This window comes from Mustelus asterias, chromosome 18, assembly GCF_964213995.1.
Source record: "Mustelus asterias chromosome 18, sMusAst1.hap1.1, whole genome shotgun sequence".
NCBI classification, from domain to species: domain Eukaryota; kingdom Metazoa; phylum Chordata; class Chondrichthyes; order Carcharhiniformes; family Triakidae; genus Mustelus; species Mustelus asterias.
Genome location: NC_135818.1, coordinates 27,105,671 through 27,128,221, shown reverse-complemented (window position 1 = coordinate 27,128,221; position 22,551 = coordinate 27,105,671). Strand labels below are relative to the sequence as shown.

Genomic DNA, 22,551 nt, shown 5'->3' with positions numbered 1-22,551 from the left:
CAACCCCTGGGGGGCCCTGATTACCCCCCCTTCACTCCAGCAGGGTCAGATCGATAATTCCCCGAAAGTGAGGAGCTACTGTAATCCCCGCTGGAATGAAACATTCGGGCGGGGTGGGAGATGCTAGCGGACCTGGAGAATTCAGTCCTGGGCCTGCTAATAGCATTTAAATAGTATGTAAAATATTATCTAAATGCTCGCCTCGCCTCCCAGCCGATTTCTGAGGCCTGGGAGACGCAACCGCGACCTGAGTGACATAAATGACTAAATTACAACAGGAAGGGAAGAGAATATGGAGACTGGCAATGTTTTTGCTGCTGCCTGCTTTTATTTTTAAAAGTCATTCCCAGGGGCGTTCAGAATGGCTACATGGGAGTCAGGGTAATCCAGCCGAGGAAGCCCAGATTTATATTCCTCATTTACTCTGTTCTCCTGTTTGAATTTTGTGAATTGGAGGTTTGTAAAGGCCTGTTTTTTTGTTCATTGCTATGGGTTCACTGGCGCATCAGGACAATAAAATCCATGAGTACCTGCATCTCGAGATAGCGACTGATGAATGGGATCATGGGCATTGTATATGACCATGACTATTAGCCATGGCTCGGTGGGATAGTACTCTATCCCTGAGTCAGATCGCTGTACTCACAAAGTTGCATCCCAGTGTTTTGTGCACATAGTCCAGGCTGCCACACCAGGGCTGTACTCAGGGAATGCGACTCTGTAATAGATGTTGTCTTTCAGATCAGATGTCTACCCTCTCATCTACATGGACTTTAGCAAGGCCTTTGACAAGGTACCGCATAGTAGGTTGTTGCATAAAGCTAAATCTCACGGGATCCAGGGTGAGATATCTAAATCGATACAAAATTGGCTTCTTGACAGAAGCCAGAGGGTGGTTGCAGAGAGTTGTTTTTCAAACTGGAGGCCTGTGACCAGTGGTGTGCCTCAGGGATCAGTGCTGGGCCCACTGTTATTTGTCATTTATATTAATGATTTGGATGAGAATATAGGAGGCATGGTTAGTAAGTTTGTAGATGACACCAAGATTGGTGGCATGGTGGACAGTGAGGAAGGTTATCTCCAATTGCAGCGGGATCTTGATCAATTGGGCCAGTGGGCTGACGAATGGTAGATGGAGTTTAATTTAGACAAATGCGAGGTGATGCATTTTGGTAGATTGAACCAGGGCAGGACTTACTCAGTTAATGGTAGGGCGTTGGCGAGAGTTACAGAACAAAGAGATCTAGGGGTACATGTTCATAGCTCCTTGAAAGTGGAGTCACAGGTGGACAGAGTGGTGAAGAAGGCATTCGGTATGCTTGGTTTCATCGGTCAGAACATTGAATACAGGCGTTGGGGCGTCTTGTTGAAGTTGTACAAGACATTGCTAAGGCCACACTTGGAATACTGTGTGCAATTCTGGTCACCCTATTATAGAAAGGATATTATTAAACTAGAAAGAGTGCAGAAAAGATTTACTAGGATGCTACCGGGACTTGATGGATTGAATTATAAGGAGAGGCTGAATAGACTGGGACTTTTTTCTCTGGAGCGTAGGAGGTTGAGGGGTGACCTTATAGAGGTCTATAAAATAATGAGGGGTATAGACAAGGTAGATAGTCAATATTTTTTCCCAAAGGTAGGGGAGTCTAAAACTAGAGGGCGTATGTCTAAGGTGAGAGGGGAGAGATACAAAAGTGTCCAGAGGGGCAATTTTTTCACACAGAGGGTGGTGAGTGTCTGGAACAAGCATGCCAGAGGTAGTAGTAGAGGCGGGTACAATTTTATCTTTTAAAAAGCATTTGGATAGTTACATGGGTACGATGGGTATAGAGGGATATGGGCCAAATGTGAGCAATTGGGATTAGCTTAGGGGTTTTTAAAAAAAAATAAGGGCGGCATGGACAAGTTGGGCCGAAGGACCTCTTTCCATGCTGTAAACCTCTATGACTCTATGACTCTCAAGTGGACATGAAAATCCCGTGGTACTGTTCGAAAAAGCGGGAAAAATGGGAGTGGGGGAGTGGTGTCCTGCCTAATATTTATCAATTAACCAATATCACAAAAGACAATTTATGGATCATTTTGGCTATTGCATTCCTAAGGTGAAAAGTGAACAGTGGACAGTGAAAAAGGTTATCTAATATTGTAACGGGACCTTGATCAATTGGGCCAGCGGGGCGATGAATGGCAGATGGAGTTTAATTTAGATAAATGTGAGGTGATGCATTTTGGTAGATCGAATCAGGGCAGGACCTACTCAGGGCCTTTGTTATAGAACAAAGAGACCTAGGAGTACAGGTTCATAGCTCCTTGAAAGTGGAGTCACAGATGGACAGGTTGATGAAGAAGGCATTCGGCATGCTTGGTTTCATTGGTCAGAACATCGAATACAGGAGTTGGGACATCTTGTTGAAATTGTACAAGATATTAGTAACACCACACTTACTATTAAGGATATTATTAAACTCTAAAGAGTGCAGAAAAGATTTACTAGGATGCTACCGGGACTTGATGGTTTGAGTTATAAGGAGAGGCTGGATAGACTGGGACTTTTTTCCCTTCAGCGTAGGAGGCTTAGGGGTGATCTTATAGAGGTCTATAAAATAATGAGGGACATAGATCAGCTAGATAGTCAACATCTTTTCCCAAAGGCAGGGGAATCTAAAACTAGAGGGCATAGGTTTAAGGTGAGAGGGGAGAGATACAAAAGGGTTCAGAGGGGCAATTTGTTCACACAGAGGGTGGTGAGTGTCTGGAACGAGCTGCCAGAGGTAGTAGTAAAGGCGGGTACAATTTTGTCTTTTAAAAAGCATTTACACAGTTACATGGGTAAGATGGGTATAGCAGGATTTGAGCCAAATGTGGGCAATTGGAACTAGCTTAGTGGCAAAACTGGGCGGCAGGGACAAGTTGGGCCGAAGACTGTTAACCTCTATGACACCATCAGACTATACATTAGAAATATCCCACTTTCTGTAAGGCACTTTGAGCCATTCTGAGATCATGAAAGGCACTATATAAATGTGTACTTAAACGACCAAAGAGAAAAAGTATGAACACCCTAAGCTGTAGCTGTACTTATTCCCTTCTCGACTAGACAGTAGGAGCTTCAATTGTTTTTATTGCTCCAGGGCAAGGGAGATCAAGAACAACGGCCTGAGCTGCTGCTGCTATTGGTGTCCAATCATCCCAGTTGGGAATTGGATGTTTAGTGAGGACAGTTCAAGGCTTGGTTTTGCTATCACCTGACTGGAATTGGCTGCCAGGACTCACTGCAAAGATGGACAATGAGGATGCACACATGGGTCAGACTAGGGTGATGGGTTGGGGAGGGTGCACGGGAACTGAATCCCAGTAAAAGTCAGTGCCTACATGGGATATAGAGGGGTCAGAGGACAGCTGGGGCCGGTGGAACCAATAAATGGTAATGCACAGGAGGAATTCCATACACGGGGGATAATACTGCGGGGAAGCCCACTAATGATATTTAACAGTATGGTAATGGAGTTCCCAACCTTTCATGACTGGAACTTCATTATGTCATTGACGGGGATCAGGGGAGGGGGGATGGGGGGCACACAATGCCAATGGGACAACGGTATGGGGACTCTCTTTGGATTCTCCACCCTACTGTCTTTCCTGCCCGCCGGAAACGGGGGTGGAAAGTCCCTGCCAGAGTCTTTCAAAACAAGTCTGTCCAAGGAAAGTAATGGTGATAAATATTAAGGGGGCAATCTTGAGCTAGCCGTCCGTGTGAATTCTGGCAGGACTAAAGATCCAGAGGTCATAGTTCTCGACAGCGACATCATCAGGGTTATGTCCATAACGGGTGCACACCTGGTTCACATACACCCCTCCCCGTATCTTGACCACTCACCATTAGTGTAGTTTACAATAGGTTCACAGAGATGAAAATCTGTTGGGGGGTGATTTGCCCCGGGGTCGTAAAGGTAAGTGTAGCCCCTGAGGTCAAGGGACTTTGCTAGGCAATGCCCTGGCAATGCCCCAGCACTTCCCCTTGCACAGGGTTGGCACTGCAAGGTTGGCACCATGCACAGGCCAACTTGGCAGTGCCAAGAGGTGGGTCCTTGTGGGAGCCTCACAGGGAGGGATTCATGCAGACTTGGCTGTGGACTGGGAGCGGTCAGATGAGCAGGAGATGCCGGTGATGGTTGTTTGGTAGCGGTAGAGGCTAATGATCACGGGGGCAGGAGGGAAAAGGGGCCGGTGACTTCGGGGGTGAAACAGAGGGGCCCGATGTTCGCAGGGGCGGGAGGGGGGGCGGAGGAGAAGGGGCTGATGATCATTGGACGGAGGAGATGGGACGATGATCTTGAGATGGGTGGGCGGGGATCGGAGTGAATTCTGGCTCTGATCAGGGGTGGGAAAGGGAGCCCCTGAGGCCACTGCGGTGGGGTGGGGAGAGGTTTATTGCTGCTCTGATTGGGGTGCCCTTTACAAATGGTGCCCTGATCTCTGAGCAGTGGGGTTTTGCCAGTGTGTTTAGGCCCTGCCTTCCTGTATGACGGCGTGAATTACATCCCCTTGATTTCTTTTGACATAGAGCACCAGCACGTCTTTTGGACTGTGGGAGGAAATCAGAGCACCCGGAGGAAACCCACGTAGACACGGGGAGAATGCGCAGACTCTGCACAGATAGTCACCCAAGCCAGGAATCGAACCCGGGTCCATGGTGCTGTGAGGCAGCAGTGCTAACCACTGTGCCACCGTGCCGCCCCCGTGAAGAGTGTCATGTAAGCCTTTAGGTGGCTGAGCTAAGAGCTGGACTGACAGATTTGCCTCACTTGTGTCTATCTTATGATATAGGCCGGAACTCTACCACCTCGCCCGTCATGGAATCGGTGCGGGTGAAGATCCGACAACGGAAATCTCTGTTGACCTCGGGTGGGAATTTCCAGTCTCGCCTGAGCGAGGCTGTAAAATCCCGCCCATAATTTCAGCACATTTCTTGCAGTCTCTCAGTTCAGTTTCCCTTTTGTTCTTCTTGCTGTCTCCCCTCCCACCCCATAGGATTTGACTGGAGTTTACATTTCAAATGGGAGCAGATGCCTATTGAACAGAAGATGGTACGGTCGGACCCAACTAAATCAATACGGTAAGCACTGAGTCAGAGAGTTTACCAAGCTTGTTCCAATGTTGTTTACTTCTGATAATCCCACTCCCTTGCAATAATCAACAACATTCATTTGCCTTCCTAATCACTTGCTGTACCTGCATGCTAACATTTTGTGATTTATGTACCAGGACACCCAGATCCCTCAGTAACATAGAATTCTGAGGTCACTCCCCATCTAAATAAGATGCCACTTTTCTGTTCTTCCTGCGAAGGTGGCCAAGTTCTCTTTTACTCATATTATACTCCCATCTGTCAAATTTTTGCCCACTCATTTAACCTACCTATATCTGTAGACTCTTTGGGTGGAATTTTCCAGCCGTTTCCACTGGTGGGATCTTCTGGTCCCACCAACAGCGACACCCCACTGTGGATTCCCCAGCGGTGGAGGGTGCGAACAACAGGAAGCCCCGTTGACAGCAGTGGGACTGGAAGATCTCACTGCTGCCCAATGGTGGGCCATCTCCACCGTCAGAGTACATGGCACAAGAGTTGGAGGGTGGGGTAGAAAATCCCATCTATACCATCTACTTGACAACTTACTTTCCTACCCATCTTTGTGTCATCTGCAAATTTAACAACCACACGTTCAGTCAATGTATCCAAGTCATTGAAATAGATTGCAAATAGTTGAGGTCAGCACTGACCCTGGTGGTACTCCACTAGTCACATCCCGCCAACCTGAAAAAGACCCATTTATGTCTACACTCTGCTTCCTGTTAGTTAACCGATCTTCTATCCAAGCTAATATCTTATCACCTACACCATGAACTTTTATTTGTTGACTCTGCCTGATCACATTATGATTTTCTAAATGTTCTGCTATTGCCTCCCTAATAGTAGACTCTAGCATTTCCCTGTGACAGGCTAAATGGCCAATAGTTTTCTGCTTTCTGTCTCCCTCTTTGAAAAGAGGTATTATATTAGCTGTCTCCCAGTCTGTTGGGAGGTCTTGTGGTGCAGTGGATAACTTCCCTACCCCTGAGCCAGAATGTCTGGATAGGAGTTCCACCCGAGAACCTGATGTTCATGGATGGCGGTGTACCTGATGTGGCCAGGTAGGTTGGTTGTCAATCTGTAAATCCTTCCGATCTGGCAACTTGGGCAGTGGGTACAAGTGGGTACAAGCAGGAGAATTTCCTGGTCTGCAAAAATTGCATTTAGCTGCAGCATAACACCATCTTCATGTTAAAAGACTCCACAGGCAGCTCTTGTCATGGGCACCCTGGGAAACATCTTCCTCTCTGCTGGAGAAAGGGATTTTTCAATTCAGGATCTTTCCAGGATTTAGGGAATTTTGGAAGATCACAATCAATGCATCTATTATTCTTGCAATCATTTCTTTTAAAAACCCTATAATACAGGCCGTCAGGTCCTGGGACTTGGCACCCTTTCGCTCTAACAGTTTTCCCAGTACCTTCTCCCTGGTGATTGTGACTATTTTAAGTTCCTCCCTCCATTTTACCTCTTGTTCAAGTATTTTCTTTAGTTACCCACAGATGGTGAATAATTCTCCTCTTTCTCACTGGAATGTATCTTTGCTAATGTTATGAAATATATGCATCCCCTCTGTCCTATCCTTTAACATAATTTTCCAGTTCACTTTGGCCTACTCTGCCTTTGTATCCTGGCAATGGCCTTTATGTAAGTTCAAAACACAAGTCTTAGATCCAAACTGAATGTGAAATTTTATCATGTTATGATCAATGCTGCCTCGATGCTCCTTTGCTTTGAAGTCTTTAATTTAATTAATGCTGCTGCATTTCACATTACCAAGTCTGGAATAGTGGCCGGACGTTTCTGACCATTCACGCCAGTGGGATTTTCCCATCCCGCTGCAGTGAACAGAGATTTAGCTTGTCGCCAAATTCTCCGTCTTCACTGCAGCGGGAGCGTGGTGTGGATGGGCGGTAAGATCGCGCCCAGTGTGTTCCCTGGTTGGCTCTAGAACGTACTGCTCCAAGCAATTGTCCTGAAAACATCCTTTGAACTCATGTTGCAGGCATCCTTTGCCAATCTAATTCATCCGCTCTGTATGTAGATTAAAAACACCCATGATTATTGCAGTACCTTGCTTACAAATCAGTTTAACACACTAAATGTCAACCAAACCTGACCTGAGATTGACTCCATCCTCGTTGTCGCTCGAGAGCTGATTTTGTGCAGCTCAGTGCTTTATATTATGAAATAAGTAAAAAATTCTGATGGGATCGGGTTGGGTAGCTCTTTGTCGATCAGCATGGACACAATTGGCCGAATGGCCTCCTTTGTCAATTTCGATGATTCTGTGACTCACCAGGTTAAACAGCATTTACGAGATCTTTTGTAGGTCTGTCAAATGTAGACCCTTGATAAATATCTGAGCTGCCTGAGTACTAAACTCTAGCAGGTAGAGCTGGACTAATTGACTTATCCAGTTGGATTGCAAAACTGTAAAACTAGAAAAATTCAACTTCAAATACTTGACTATATTTTAGCATGTTTGTGTAAAATTTGTGACCTCCCATGAAACCTTGTGTGTGTGGAGAATGGAAGGGCTGTGGGATCTTTTACCTCCACCCGAGAGACCTTGGTTTAAAATCTCATTAGAAAAATTGGGATTGTCAGTCTGGATTTGGTGCCCAAGCTCTGGATTGGGACTTGAACAAAGGATACCCCAAAGGGTTTGACAGCATAGAACATAGAATCTCTAGTGCGGAAGGAGGCCATTCAGCCCATTGAGCCTGCACCGACAACAATCCCACCCAGGCCCTATCCCCGTATTAACCCTTCTAATTCCCCGACACTAACGGGCTATTGAGCATGGCCAGTCCACCTTATCCACACATCTTTGGACTGTGGGAGGAAACCAGAGCACCCAGAGGAAACCCACGCAGACACGGCGAGAACGTGCAAACTCCACACAGACAGTGACCCGACTCGGGGATCAAACCTGGCTCCCTCGTGCTGTGAGGCAAGAGTGCTAACCACTGTACCATCATGCCGCTCATTGAAGACTTGTGCTCCGGAACATGCTGCGCCCCTAGCCAAGCTGTTTGAATATAGTTATAACCCCAGCATCTAACTGATAATGTGGAGAATTGCCCAGGTATGTCCTTTTCACAAAAAACAGGGCAAATCCAATTAGCCAATTCCCACCACATCAATCTACTCTCAATCATCAGCAAAATGATGGAAGTTGACATCAAAGTGACACTGCTTAAAGCAGCACTTACTCATCAAAACCTCCAGAATGTATTATAGCCTTGGTCCAAACACAGACAAAGAGCTGAACTCAAAAGCGGGGTGAGAATGACTGCCCTTGACATCAAAACAGCATTTGACTGAGTGTGGGTTCAAGCAGCCCTATTCACATTGAAGTCAATGAGAATCAATAGCAAAAGGGAAATGGTTGTGGTGGTTGGAGGTCAATCAGATCAGCCCCAGGGCCTCTCTCATGGTTCCTAGGCCCCACCGTCTTCAGCTGTTTCATCAATGACCTGCCCTTCATCATAAGGTCAGAAGTGGGGATATTCCCTGATGAATACACAATATTCAGCACCATTTTCAACTCCTCAGATACTGAAACAGTCCACATCTATATTCAGGAAGACCTGGACAACATTCAGGCTCGATCTGCTAAGTGGCAAGTAACTTTCGCAACACACAAGTGCTAGGCAATGGCCATCTCCAACAAGAGAGGATCTAACCATCGCTCCTTGACATTCAATGGTATTACCATCGCTGAACCCCCCCACTATCAACCTCCTGGTGGTTGCCATTGACCATTGAACTAGATATCCATATAAATACTGTGGCTATAAGAGCAGGTTCAGAGTTTGGAAATTTTGCAACGAGTATCTCACCCCCTGACTGCCCACGAGGCTAAAGTCAGGAGTGTGATAGAATGCTCTCTACTTGCCTGAATGAGTGCAGCTCCAACAACACTTAAGAAGCTGAACACCATCCAAAGCAGCCTACTTAATCGGCACCCCAAGTACCATGTTATACATTCACTCCCTCCACCACCGCCACACAGTGGCAGTAGGGTGTACCACCTACAAGATGCACTGCTACAACTCACTAAGGCTCCTTTGACAGCACCTCAAAGAACCAGGACAGCAGATACGTAGGAACACCACCACTTGCAATTTCCCCTCCAAGCCACACACCATTCTGACTTGGAAATATGTCAATGTTCCTTCACTGTCATGGGATCAAGATCCTGGAACTCCCTCCCTAACACTGGTGTGCTGCAGCAAATGGACAGCAGCGCTTCAATAATGCAGCTTCTAGAAGGTAATTAGGGACGGGCAACAATTACCCACATTCCATGAAAGAATTAAAAAACCCCTCGACTGACACCTCTGCTTTTTTTCTGCAGGACCCCAGTTATTGCCGGAGGGATCTTTGTCATTAGTAAATCCTGGTTCAACTACCTTGGAAAATATGACACGCAGATGGACATCTGGGGTGGTGAAAATTTTGGTGAGATTTTGTATTTATTCTTGTAGTCTGTTATCAGGTGATCGCTGATTGTAAGGTCATTCTGAACATTGGTTCATGCTCAATAGTAGAATGGTATTCCAAAATCGAGAGCTGTTGCTGCCATTTCCCATTACAGTTTGACAACTGGTGAACTCCTCTGGTCTTCTTCAAATCATGGCCATGGGATCTTTTATGTTCAGCTGAGAGAGCAGGTGGAGCCTTTGTTCAACATTTCATCTGCACGATAGTACCTTTCTCCTTCAATACTGCACTGCAGTGTCAACCTAGATTATTGAGCTCCAGTGCCATGAATGAGACTTGAACCCCCAATCTCTTGACCCAGAAGCGATAGCATTACCACTTAACCATTGCTGACACTTCAAGCTGGAAGAGGTGTGTAAAGATTCTAGTCAGGATTTTCATTGGAGGATCAACAAGGGTTTGCGACAGCTGTTAAATCGTAAAACTGTTCATAGTTTGGTAGCCAAAGGATTATGATGGTGTGAGGGTAGGGGAGAGAGTTTTATTCTACACCCAGCTATGCCACCACTGATCCAGAAGTACCCAACATGGACCAAAAGCTGGGGTAATGTGTCTTAATTCCTCAACATTAACAAACACTTCTCCAGTTATCAGAAGAGAAATGAGGAATAGAAGAATGTAGGGAATTATGTTAATCTCAAAACTGAATCAAAATACTGTGACTAGATGTAAACTTGAGCTCATGCAAAGCTCTGCAGCCCATGCGCTAAGTCACACTAAGTTTCATTCAGCCACCCCCTGTGTGCTATTGATCTACATCGGCTCCTGGCTCAGCAGTGCCTCAATCTTAAATTTTTCATTCTTGTTTTCAAATTCCTCCATCACCTTGACCCTCCCTATTTCTGTAACCTACTCCAGCCCCTCAACTTCCCTCCGAAGTACCTGCAATTCTCTAGTTCTAGCCTCTTGTCAATGTTTCCTCGTTGGCGGCAAGTACTTAAGATCTGGAATTTTCCCCTAAACATCTCTCCCCTCTTTTAAGACTCGCTGGGCTGACCTTGAGCCCGTGTGCGCCATCTGCAGGAATGACGGCGGGGCTCAAGATTCAGCAAAACCCGGAAGTCGCGAATCTCTCCTGCAAAATCGTGACTGCCCCTTTCTGCCTCTTGCTGGCTTGAATCTGATTTAAATACATTACAATATATTACCATATTATTAAAGACCCCCCTTGCCATATATTAAGCCTATGGCGTTGTTTACAACAGGTTCACCCAGACATGGCCTGGCAATGCCCCCTGACCCTGGGAAGAAGGGGCTTGGAGCTCCGAAAGCTTGTGTGGCTTTTGCTACCAAATAAACCTGTTGGACTTTAACCTGGTGTTGTTAAACTTCTTACTGTGTTTACCCCAGTCCAACGCCGGCATCTCCACATCATGACTGACCCTTGGCACAGGTTGGCACTGCCAGGTCAGCACCATGCATATGCCAACCTGATAGTGCCAACCCGACAGTGCCAACCTGTGCCAGAGGACAGGGGCATTTTTCTTGCCAGAACCAACACTGCCATTTTTTTGGTAAGATTTCACTCATTATGTGGGTCCAGAATCAAATTATATTCGATAATCATTCCTGTGAAGTACTTTGCGTTGTTTCACTATGTCAAAGGCACTATATAAATGCAAGTTGCTTTTATTGACAATGAGAGGTTCCCCTTGGATTGAAGTTAATTGTAGGTGCAGGTCTAAAAGGAGAAATCTTCCACAGCCTCTGAGGCAGCCAGCCCTCATATCACAGCCTGTTGGTGCAGTCTGTTCTGTGACATTTTTGGGACAAGATAATGTCGACCATGACAAGCCAGAGCCAGCAGAGGACATGTCTGTGCTTGAAGGGGATGGATGGAAGGAATGGGTGTAGTGGTGATACTTCAATGAGGGAGTGGTCATCCCAAAGAACAGGTGACTTGTGGTTCCCCAAAGCTCTCCATCTCTGGGGTTTCCTCACCTCATGTCTTGGTCTGTTGGAGACTTGTGAATAGAGATTGAATACAATGATTAGTCAACATTTCTGGAACTTGTTGCACATGAGAATAGTGGAAGCACAGATGAAGAATGATTTCAAAAGGAAGTTGTCTGGGCATTTGAAGGAAATGAACTTGCACCACAATGGGAGATTGAGCAGAGGAATGGGACTGACTGGATTTCTCACCAGAGAGCCAGCATGAACTCAATGGGTGGCAGACTGGCCTCTTTCTGCACCATAGATGACTCTATGATGCTGCGGCAACCTTATGACCATTGTATAATATGGTATCAGGATAGTAGAAGGTGAACCCGAGGAACTTTAGTCTCCTTTTATCTAGCAACTTCTGTGCTTGTTCTAGAGCTGTCTTTCCGTGTCTGGATGTGTGGAGGAAGTTTGGAGATTGTCCCCTGCAGCCGGGTGGGGCATGTCTTTCGTAAGCGGCACCCGTACAGCTTTCCTGAGGGCAATGCGCTCACTTATATAAGGTAAGCACACGCTGATTGTCTGCCTCAATGGCTCATGGGTTAGAATAGCAGTGGGATGAGATATATTTCAATAAACAATACAGTGAGTGTAGGATGATGCATTTTGATAGATTTCTGACAGGAAAGGATGTTAAGGTGAGTAGATGGAGTGTTCTTCTCATGCTTGATTTCAGGCCACTTCAGCTGGCAGGGGAACAGAAACATGTCATTAACTCCTAATTGCACCCCCTCCCCAACCGGCATGTTAACTCCTTCCTCCTGGGGGCAGGGGGATTGAAATAACCCAATAATCAGCAATCTCTCCCACAAAAGTCAATATATGTGTGGGAGTTGGATTCAAACCAGAAGTATAGAAGAGGGCTTGTTATTTTGAAGATGGAACAAAGACACAATGTTAGATCAGAATAGAAGGAGCTTTCCTGAAGCTGGTTCAAAGATAAGAACAGCATTAGGCCATTCGGCCCTGGCCTTGAGCCTTCTCTTCTATTCTGTTAGATCATGCCTGACCTGTATTTCAACTCTATTTATCCACCTTTACTTTGTGTCACATTTCTCCAACAAAAGTCTATCAATCTCATTCTTGAAAGCTCCAACATTTTCCACGCCTTTTGAGGAAGAGAGTTCCAAATTTCCACTGCCCTTTATAGAACATAGAAAAACTACAGCACAAACAGGCCCTTCGGCCCACAAGTTGCGCCGGTCATGTCCCTCCCTACCTAGGCTATATATAGGCTTACCTATAACCCTCAATCCTAATAAGTCCCATGTACTCATCCAGAAGTCTCTTAAAAGACCCTATCGAGTTTGCCTCCACCACCACTGACGGCAGCCAATTCCACTCACCCACCACCCTCTGAGTGAAAAACTTGGCCCCTGACATCTCCTCTGTACCTACTCTCCAGCACCTTAAACCTGTGTCCTCTCGTAGCAGCCATTTCAGCCCTGGGAAAAAGCCTCTGAGAATCCACCCGATCTACTTCTCAACATCTTGTACACCTCTATCAGGTCACCTCTCATCCTTCGTCTCTCCAAGGAGAAAAGACCGAGCTCCCTCAACCTATCCTCATAAGGCATGCCAACCAATCCAGGCAACATCCTTGTAAATCTTCTCTGCACCCTTTCAATAATTTCCACATCCTTCCTGTAATGAGGCGACCAGAACTGAGCACAGTATCCCAAGTGGGGTCTGACGAGGGTCTTATAAAGCTGCATCATTATCTCCCGACTCCTAAACTCAATCCCTCGATTGATGAAGGCCAGCACACCATACACCTTCTTAACCACCTCCTCTACCTGCAAGGCCGATTTAAGAGTCCTATGGACCTGGACCCCAAGGTCCTTCTGATCCTCTACACTGCTAAGAGTCTTACCCTTGATATTATACTTCTTCATCCCATTTGACCTGCCAAAATGGACCACTACACATTTATCCGGGTTGAAGTCCATCTGCCACTTCTCTGCCCACTCTTGCATCCTATCTATGTCACGCTGCAGCTTCTGACATCCCTCCAAACTATCCACAACACCACCAACCTTCGTGTCGTCGGCAAACTTACCAACCCATCCCTCCACTTCCTCATCCAGGTCATTTATGAAAGGGTCCCAGAACAGATCCCTGGGGCACTCCACTTGGGACCGACCTCCATTCAGAAAAAGACCCATCTACAACCACTCTCTGCCTTCTGCAGGCAAGCCAGTTCTGGATCCACAAGGCAACAGCCCCTTGGATCCCATGCCCTCTCGAGAAGTCTTGCATGGGGGACCTTATCGAACGCCTTGCTGAAGTCCATGTAAACCACATCTACCGCTTTTCCTTCATCAATGTGTTTAGTCACATTTTCAAAGAACTCCACCAGGCTTGTAAGGCACGATTTGCCTTTGACAAAGCCGTGGTGACTACTTTTGAGCATATTTAACTTCTCTAAAGGTTCATAAATCCTGTCCCTCAGGATCTTCTCCATCAACTTACCAACCACTGAGGTTAGACTCACCAGTCGGTAATTTCCTGGGCTATCCCTATTCCCTTTCTTGAATATAGGAACCACATCCGCAATCCTCCAATCCTCCGGAACCTCTCCCGTCTCCATCGACGACGCAAAGATCATCACCAGAGGCTCTGCAATCTCTTCCCTCGCCTCCCACAGTAACCTGGGGTACATCCCATCCGGTCCCAGCGACTTATCTATCTTGATGCTATTCAAAATTTCCAACACATCCTTTTTCTTAATGTCCACATACTCAATATTTTCAGTCCACCTCAATCCTGTAGTACAACCACCCAGGTCTTTTTCCACCGTGAATACCGAGGTAAAATATTCATTAAGCACCTCTGCTATTTCTTCCGGTTCTGTACAGACTTTCTCACCTTCACATTTTATAGGTCCTATTCCTTCACATCTCATCCTTTTACTCTTCACATATTTATAGAACGCCTTAGGGTTCTCCTTAATCTTACCTGCCAAGGCCTTCTCGTGACCCCTTCTGGCGCTCCTAATTTCTTTCTTAAGTCCCTTCCTACAAGCCGTATACTCATCTAGATCCCTATCATCGCCTAGCTCTCTGAACCTTTTGTACGCTTTCCTTTTCTTTTTGACTAGGTTCAGCGCAGCTTTCGTGCACCACGCTTCCCGTAACCTACCAAAACCTCCCTGTCTCATCGGAACGTTGTCATGCAGGACTCCAGACAAACATTCCTTGAAAATCTGCCACCTTACTTTGGTACTTTTCCTCGAGAATGCCTCCTTCCAATTTACGCCTCTAATCTCCTGCCTGATGGCTTCATATTTCCCCTTACTCCAGATAAACACTTTCTTAGCTTGCCTGATCCTATCTCTTTCCAATGCTAGCGTAAAGGAGATAGAGTTATGATCACTATCCCCAAGATGCTCCCCCACTGAGAGATCCGACACCTGTCCAGGCTCATTAGCCAGTACCAGATCAAGTACAGCCTCTCCTCTTGTAGGCTTACCCACATGCTGTGTCAGGAAACCCTCCTGAACACACCTAACAAACTCCTCCCCATCCAACCCCCTTACCCTAGGGATATTCCAATCGATGTTTGGGAAATTAAAGTCTCCCATCACGACAACCCTGTTATTACTACATCTCGGTAAGAAGTTTAACAACACCAGGTTAAAGTCCAACAGGGTTATTTGGTAGCAAAAGCCACACAAGCTTTCGGAGCTCCAAGCCCCTTCTTCAGGTGAGTGGGAAGCCGGCATCTCCACATCATTACTACATCTCTCCAGGATCTGTTTCCCTATCTGCTCCTCAACATCCCTGTTACTATTGGGCGGCCTGTAGAAAACACCCAGCAAAGTTATCGACCCCTTCCCGCTCTGAACTTCCACCCACAGAGACTCCGTAGACAATCCCTCCACGGATTCCACCTTCTCTACAGCTGTGACACTATCCCTGATCAGCAGTGCCACTCCCCCCCCCCCTCTTTTGCCTCCCTCTCTGTCCTTTCTGAAACATCTGAAGCCCGGCCCCTGAAGTATCCAGTCCTGTCCCTGTCCCGAAGTCTCCGTAATGGCCACCACATCACACTTCCAAGCATCGATCTACACTCTTAAGCTTATCCACTTTATTCACTACACTCCTGGCGTTAAAATAGACACATCTCAAACCTTTGGTCTGAGCTCTCCCCTTCTCCATCACCCGTCTATTCTCCCTCTTACCCTGTCTACAATCCTTCTCTATTTGCGGGCTACCCTCCTCGCTCTCAGTCGCCTCATCACGATTCCCTCCCCCCAACCTTTCTAGTTTAAAGTCTCCCCAGTAGCCTTAGCCAACCTTCCTGCCAGGATATTGGTCCCCCTGGGATTCAAGTGCCACCCGTCTTTTTTGTACAGGTCACACCTGCCCCGAAAGAGGTCCCAATGATCCAGGAACCTGAATCCCTGCCCTTTATACGAAGAAGTGTTTCCTGTCATCGCGTCAGAATGACCAGGCTCTCATTTCAATGTTGTCACCCCCTTTTTCTGAATTCCTCGTCCAGAGGAAATAGTTTTTCCTCACCTTTAATTATTTCAAACACCTTGATTAGATTGCCCCTCAATCCTCCAAACTCGAGGGAATACAGCCCAAGTTAATGCACACTAACCTGAAAGTTTATATTGCTAAGCGATGCAAGGTTAGTATTTTTATCTTGATTGCCAATGAGGATGACAACGAGTGCTCTCTTTTTAAAGGAGCATGGAAAGTAACCTGGAAATTATAAATAAAGGGAATTTATCGCATCAAATCATAATATTGTTCCTGATGTTGCCACCAGTTTGCCTGGTGTCCTCCGATTGTAAAAGATCTCAAGTACACTGCCATTCATTGCATGCTGTCTCTCCAAGGCACCATTGCCACAGAAGAGAGGCAGGCAGTCAAACCAAACAAACTTCCTCAGCTGCTTTTGCCTAGACGTCTGCAAGGCTGCTGTCAGACTGAAGAGCAACCCAATGAGGAAGTCCTGCCAACTTCCTGCTCTCTCTCTGCAGTGATTGGTCAAAGTTCATGACCCTGGGACTAAAGTGCAACCAGAAGTCTAAGAGCAGTTCATTAAATAACTATTTTAAAAATCTCACTTTGCAACTTGTTCCCCCCACATTGTCCCCCAACCCCACTAGGGCCATCTGTTACATGATTCAGGTTGTCCTGTGACACTCTGCTTACCTTTGTTCTGCCATTTACACATTCAGATCTCTACACGGCCGCTATCAGCACCCCTCTTAGCCATGATCACCACCATTTACACTCCTTTGTCTTTTTGTCTGTGACATCTTTGTCAATTCCCCCTCTCCTCGCCCTAATAGTATAAATCTCATCCTATTTTCTGTTGTCTTCAACTCTGACGAATGGTCATCCAGGCTCGAAACATTGGCTCTGTTCTCTCTCCACAGATGCTGTCAGATCTGCTGAGATTTTCCAGCATTTTCTGTTTTTGTTTCAGATTCCCACATCTGCAGTATTTTGCTTTTACATTAAATAATGGAGATGAGGCTGGCAATATGCAGTTAGCACCTTGGTACACAATTCAACAATTTAAAAATTGATGTGAGGGAAGATATCAGAGAAACAGAAAGATGGCGAGTGAGTCAGAAGGGAGGGGGGATGGGCTGGTAATAAAAAGAGGAGAGGAAAATGATTCGTTTAATATGAATTAGCCCAGGTTGTATGACATCATTAATCACATGACAGTAGGTGATTAGTTGATGAGTCCCTGTTATATTTTAAGTTCCGATATTGAAGAACGTTTGCATGTGTTTCTTGAAGGAACACCAAACGCACTGTGGAGGTCTGGATGGATGACTATAAACAATATTATTATGAAGCCAGGCCCTCAGCTGTTGGAAAGGCCTATGGAAAGTAAGTCTGTAAAATCTTCCAGCAACTTCTTGTCTATTCATATATCCACTGAATCCACTGAATTTCTATCTGTTTAGAGCACCTTGTCACACCGCAAAGTGCTGCCCATGCCTTGAGCTACTTCACAGTGGAGTGACCTTTATTACATTGGAAACACTGGCAGCCATTTTGTCCACATCCTACAGCAATGAGATGTTTCTGATTTTTTTGGACACAGTGGCTTGGGCATAGGGAGAATGACTCTGCTCCTCGTCAAACAGTGCAATTGGACCTTTAAGGACCACACCTTGTCTTACAGACAGCATTCCCGGCAGTGCAGCAGTCCCTCATTCCTGCACTGAGAGTGTCAGTCTGGATTGTGTCCTCAAGTGGGGCTTGAACCCACAACCTTCTGAGTCAGAGGGTAGAGTGCTAACCACATAGACATGGCTGAGAGGACATAACCCGTTAATCTCACTATCCTAGCAGTGCCTGTCTGTATCTGAAGGATCAAAGTCAAATCAGTCCTCCTATGTTTCTGAACAAGTCTCTTCCAGGAAGTATAGGTAAAATGGGGCACCGGTGAGCACAGAAATGGCTATGTTTCCAATGGTTGAATCTGTTTGTTGTAAACAATGACCATTAATTTGAAGTTCAAAAACTTAGTGCTCTCTGTTTCAGTATTGCAGACCGAGTGCAGCTGCGGAAGAAGCTACAATGCAAGTCCTTTCAATGGTACCTCGAGAATGTCTATCCTGAGCTGAGGTAGGATTGCTGCATGTTTCCAATTAGGTCCCTCTCTTACCCTCTGTTCTCTGTCCATTGTTGAAATTTACAATTCTCAAATGTCCTTCTCTTCTGATACAAGATTTGATTAATAAATTCACTAATACAAACCAGTGCATGTAGACCAATACCAAAAATTCTCATGAACAGAGTACTCCACAGGGGTTTGCAAGCTGTGTCTTCCAGAGTCCAATGTTGTGCAAGAAATATGCTATATACCTAGTTTATAATCATAATGAACAATCATATTAAGCTTACATCCACAAGTTTCTTGTTTCTAAAACCTTATTTTATTCATATTGTTATATTTTTATCAACATTTGCTTGGTCAACTTTGTACAACTTTACCTATCTTGTCTCTCCCAATCCTTTCAACCAAAATGCATCATCTCAAATTTCTGTGTGTTAAATTCCATCTTCTCCTTGTCAACTCATTCTGTTAGCCTACCTGTGCCTGTTGCATATAGAACATAGAACAGTACAGCACAGAACAGGCCCTTCGGCCCACTATGTTGTGCCGACCTTCATCTGAAACCAAGATCAAGCTATCCCACTCCCTACCATCCTGGTGTGCTCCATGTGCCTATCCAATAACCGCTTAAATGTTCCTAAAGTGTCTGACTCCACTATCACTGCAGGCAGTCCATTCCACACCCCAACCACTCTCTGCGTGAAGAACCTACCTCTGATATCCTTCCTATATCTCCCACCATGAACCCTATAGTTATGCCCCCTTGTAATAGCTCCATCCACCCGAGGAATAATATATTTAATGTTATGCTACTTATTAGGCCTCATGCAGTTAGTTGCTGGTTCTTGCCATCTACCAAGTGAGGCACATTGGTGAGCTCTCAAATAGCAGCGACCTTCTTTGTGAGGGCATTTCCTTCAAGTATTTAATCGCATATATAAAGGAACACTTAAATTCATAGCTCCACATAAAGGAGAGTGGAGCTGCCAATTAAACTGTAAACTTAAAGAACCTCCACACGTGTGGGCAGCACGGTGGCACAGTGGTTAGCACTGCTACTTCACAGTGCCAGGGACCCAGGTTCAATTCCTGGCTTGGGTCACTGTCTGTGCGGAGTTTGCACGTTCTCCCCATGTCTGTGTGGGTTTCCACCGGGTGCTCTGGTTTCCTCCCCCAGTCTGAAAGACATACTAGTTAGGTGCATTGGTCATGGTAAATTCTCCCTCAGTGTACCTGAACAGGCACCGGACTAGGGGATTTTCACAGTAACTTCATTGCAGTGTTAATGTAAGCCTACTTGTGACACTAATAAGTAAACTTTAAAAATTGGTGACAATGGCAGATTGTAGAAGCAGTCAAGCAGCATTAATCCTATAATGATAGCCCTCAGGTGTATAATAGCAAACAGCTAGTGAAATTACAAGCAGAACCATAACAGGATGTTTTTTTCTCAAATATTTAACGGACTTGGGGATTTCAATGACATAACAGCTTGACAATTCCATTGAACTTATCCACTTTTTACATACATTCACATCTACAACAATCCCAAAGGGCACCTTCCCTCTCTGATAGGGGTACCATACCTCTCCAAAAGAGTAACTGGACCTCTCCTAAAGGATACCTTATCTCCCTAAATAACTCCAGCACCTTTAAACCTTTTTTCAAATGTCTAAAGCCCACAATCATGTTTTAATATCCCAGTAACAGAAATTGCATCTGTTTAAAAACATTTCCATGTGTAGCTGCCTCAGTGAACCATGGATATGCAAAGTACAACCCATTCCTAACACCCAACCCCCGACAAAAATGATGAGCGTCGGTTTCAGAGTCAGAACTTACAGAATCCTGACTCTGGTGCCATTTTGGATAAGAAGCAGAGTCCTTCTGGCTTTGCGAAAATTCAGACTGCACCGTCCTGGACTGAACACACTACTCCAAATGGAAGCTAGCCATAATTTATACATTTGCTGTTGGTTAGCTGATGACATTATAAAGAATGAAGCCTCTACCAATGTGGCTGAGAGACAGCAGAGGCACACAACAAAACCACTATAACACTGGGAGTCAAGCAGCTGTCAAAAACCATTTGTCATCCTTTTGAGGAATAATGTGAGCATGTAGTGATATTAGAAGTATTTGTGTGGGAATTGTACCTCACCTTTCCAAGCATTACTCTCCATTGTTGACTCTTTACCATGTATATTGGTGTCACACACATTTCCATGTCATATATGACATGTATTTCCTCAGGTACTGCTTTCTGTCAGGTTTGCCATGACTGAGTGCAGCATGTGGAGGGCGTAGAAGGTCTGCAGAGAGATTTGGACAGGCTGAGTGAGTGGGCGAGGATCTGGCAGATGGAGTATAACGTTGACAAATGTGAGGTTATTCACTTTGGAGGAAATAATAGCAAATTGGATTATTATCTAAATGGAAAAAAATTACAACATGCTACTGTGCAAAGGGACCTGGGGGTCCTTGTGCATGAGACGCAAAAACCCAGTCTGCAGGTGCAACAGGTGATCAAGAAGGCAAATGGAATGTTGGCCTATATCGCAAGGGGGATAGAATATAAAAGCAGAGATGTCTTGCTGCATCTGTACAGGGCATTGGTGAGGCCGCAGCTGGAATACTGTGTGCAGTATTGGTCCCCTTATTTGCGGAAGGATATATTGGCCTTGGGGGGAGTGCAGAGAAGGTTCACCAGGTTGATACCAGAGATGAGGGGTGTTGATTATGAGGAGAGACTGAGCAGATTGGGTTTGTACTCGTTGGAATTTAGAAGGCTGAGGGGGGATCTTATAGAGACCTATAAGATAATGAAGGGGCTGGATAGGGTAGAGATGGGGAGATTCTTTCCACTTAGAAAGGAAACTAGAACTAGAGGGCACAGCCTCAAAATAAAGGGGGGTCAGTTTAGGACAGAGTTGAGGAGGAACTTCTTCTCTCAGAGGGTGGTGAATCTCTGGAATTCTCTGCCCACTGAAGTGGTGGAGGCTACCTCGTTGAATATGTTTAAATCACGGATAGATGGATTCCTGATCGGTAAGGGAATTAGGGGTTATGGGGATCAGGCGGGTAAGTGGAACTGATCCACTTCAGATCAGCCATGATCTTATTGAATGGCGGGGCAGGCTCGAGGGGCTAGATGGCCTACTCCTGCTCCTATTTCTTATGTTCTTATGTTATGTTGAATGGCCTTCACATGTTTACTTTTGTTTTAGAATCCCAGAAAAGGAAATATCTGAAACGGTTGTGGTGAGACAGAGGGGAAGATGTATGCAGTCTCAAGCCCCTTACAAAATGGGCAATGTCATCATCACCCTGGGGCAGTGTTCAGAGATGCAAACCAGTATTCCCTACAGCCAGGTGAGAGGCAGCTTTCAATATTCTCTTTCCTAAATTACGGGTGGGATTTTCCGGTCCCTGCGCAGCGTGCTTTCCGGCAGCAGAGGTGGCTCGCCTTTGGCAACTGGTTGGATCCTACTGGTGTCTATACTGTTTTGAGTGGCTTTCCCTTCCTGCCACGGGGCTCACCTTCAGCACAAATGGAAGATCTTGCCGCTGGAAGGGCTGGAAAATTCCACTCAACAACTTGTATTGATATAATCGCTGGAATTCTACCGACTCGCCCGCCTCCAAATCGGAGCAGGTGAGGGGCGAACAATGGAAATGTCTGTTGACCTCAGGTGGGAATGTCCAGTCTCGCTCGAGCGAGACTGTAAAATCCCGCCCAATATCTTTAATATAGTAAAAAATCTCAAGCTACTTCACAGGATTGTTATCAAACTAAGTTTAACATTGACCCATACAAGAACATATAAGCACAGAATAACCAAAAGTTTGGTCAAAGAGTTAGCTCCTAAAAAAAGGAGAGATAGAGGCAGAGAAGTTCAGAGAATTCCAGAGGCAGTTGGAAGCATGGCCACCAATGGTGGAGTGGTCAAAAATTGGGGATATTCAAGAGGCCAGAATCGGATGAACGCAAGTACCTCGGTTGTGGGCCTGGTGGAGGTTACAGAGATAGGGAGGGGTGAAGTCATGGAGGGAGATGTGAATTTTTAAATTGAGGTTAGTGGAGCAGGAACCAATGTACATCAGTGAGCAAGAGGGTGGATGGGACTTGATATGAGTTAGGAAATATGAAACTGAGCCATACATAAGGCTCAGGAACCATGCACCTCAGCTGCCTTCTGCATCTTCATTCATGTGTGACCAGGCAGCAATTGTCAGCCTGCAATTTGTTGTGAATGGTACAGTGTGCCTGTTCAAACATATTTTGGATTAGTATCTATAATTGCATGCTGGATAGCAACCATGGAATGAGACCAAGAGATCCTTCCCTATTCTAAATCCAAAAA

The 22,551-nt window shown here is 45.6% G+C and overlaps 1 protein-coding gene across 1 annotated transcript in view; it reads left to right on the top strand.

Moving 5' to 3' along the window:
• LOC144507038 (polypeptide N-acetylgalactosaminyltransferase 16-like) overlaps window positions 1-22,551 on the top strand; it is a 139,097-nt gene that overhangs the window by 109,090 nt on the left and 7,456 nt on the right. Inside the window, exons 8-13 of the mRNA XM_078233626.1 lie at window positions 5,035-5,119; window positions 9,501-9,604; window positions 11,967-12,093; window positions 17,359-17,451; window positions 18,112-18,195; window positions 21,415-21,559. Coding sequence (XP_078089752.1) covers window positions 5,035-5,119; window positions 9,501-9,604; window positions 11,967-12,093; window positions 17,359-17,451; window positions 18,112-18,195; window positions 21,415-21,559 — 638 coding nt within the window. The remainder of the gene's footprint in view (window positions 1-5,034; window positions 5,120-9,500; window positions 9,605-11,966; window positions 12,094-17,358; window positions 17,452-18,111; window positions 18,196-21,414; window positions 21,560-22,551) is intronic.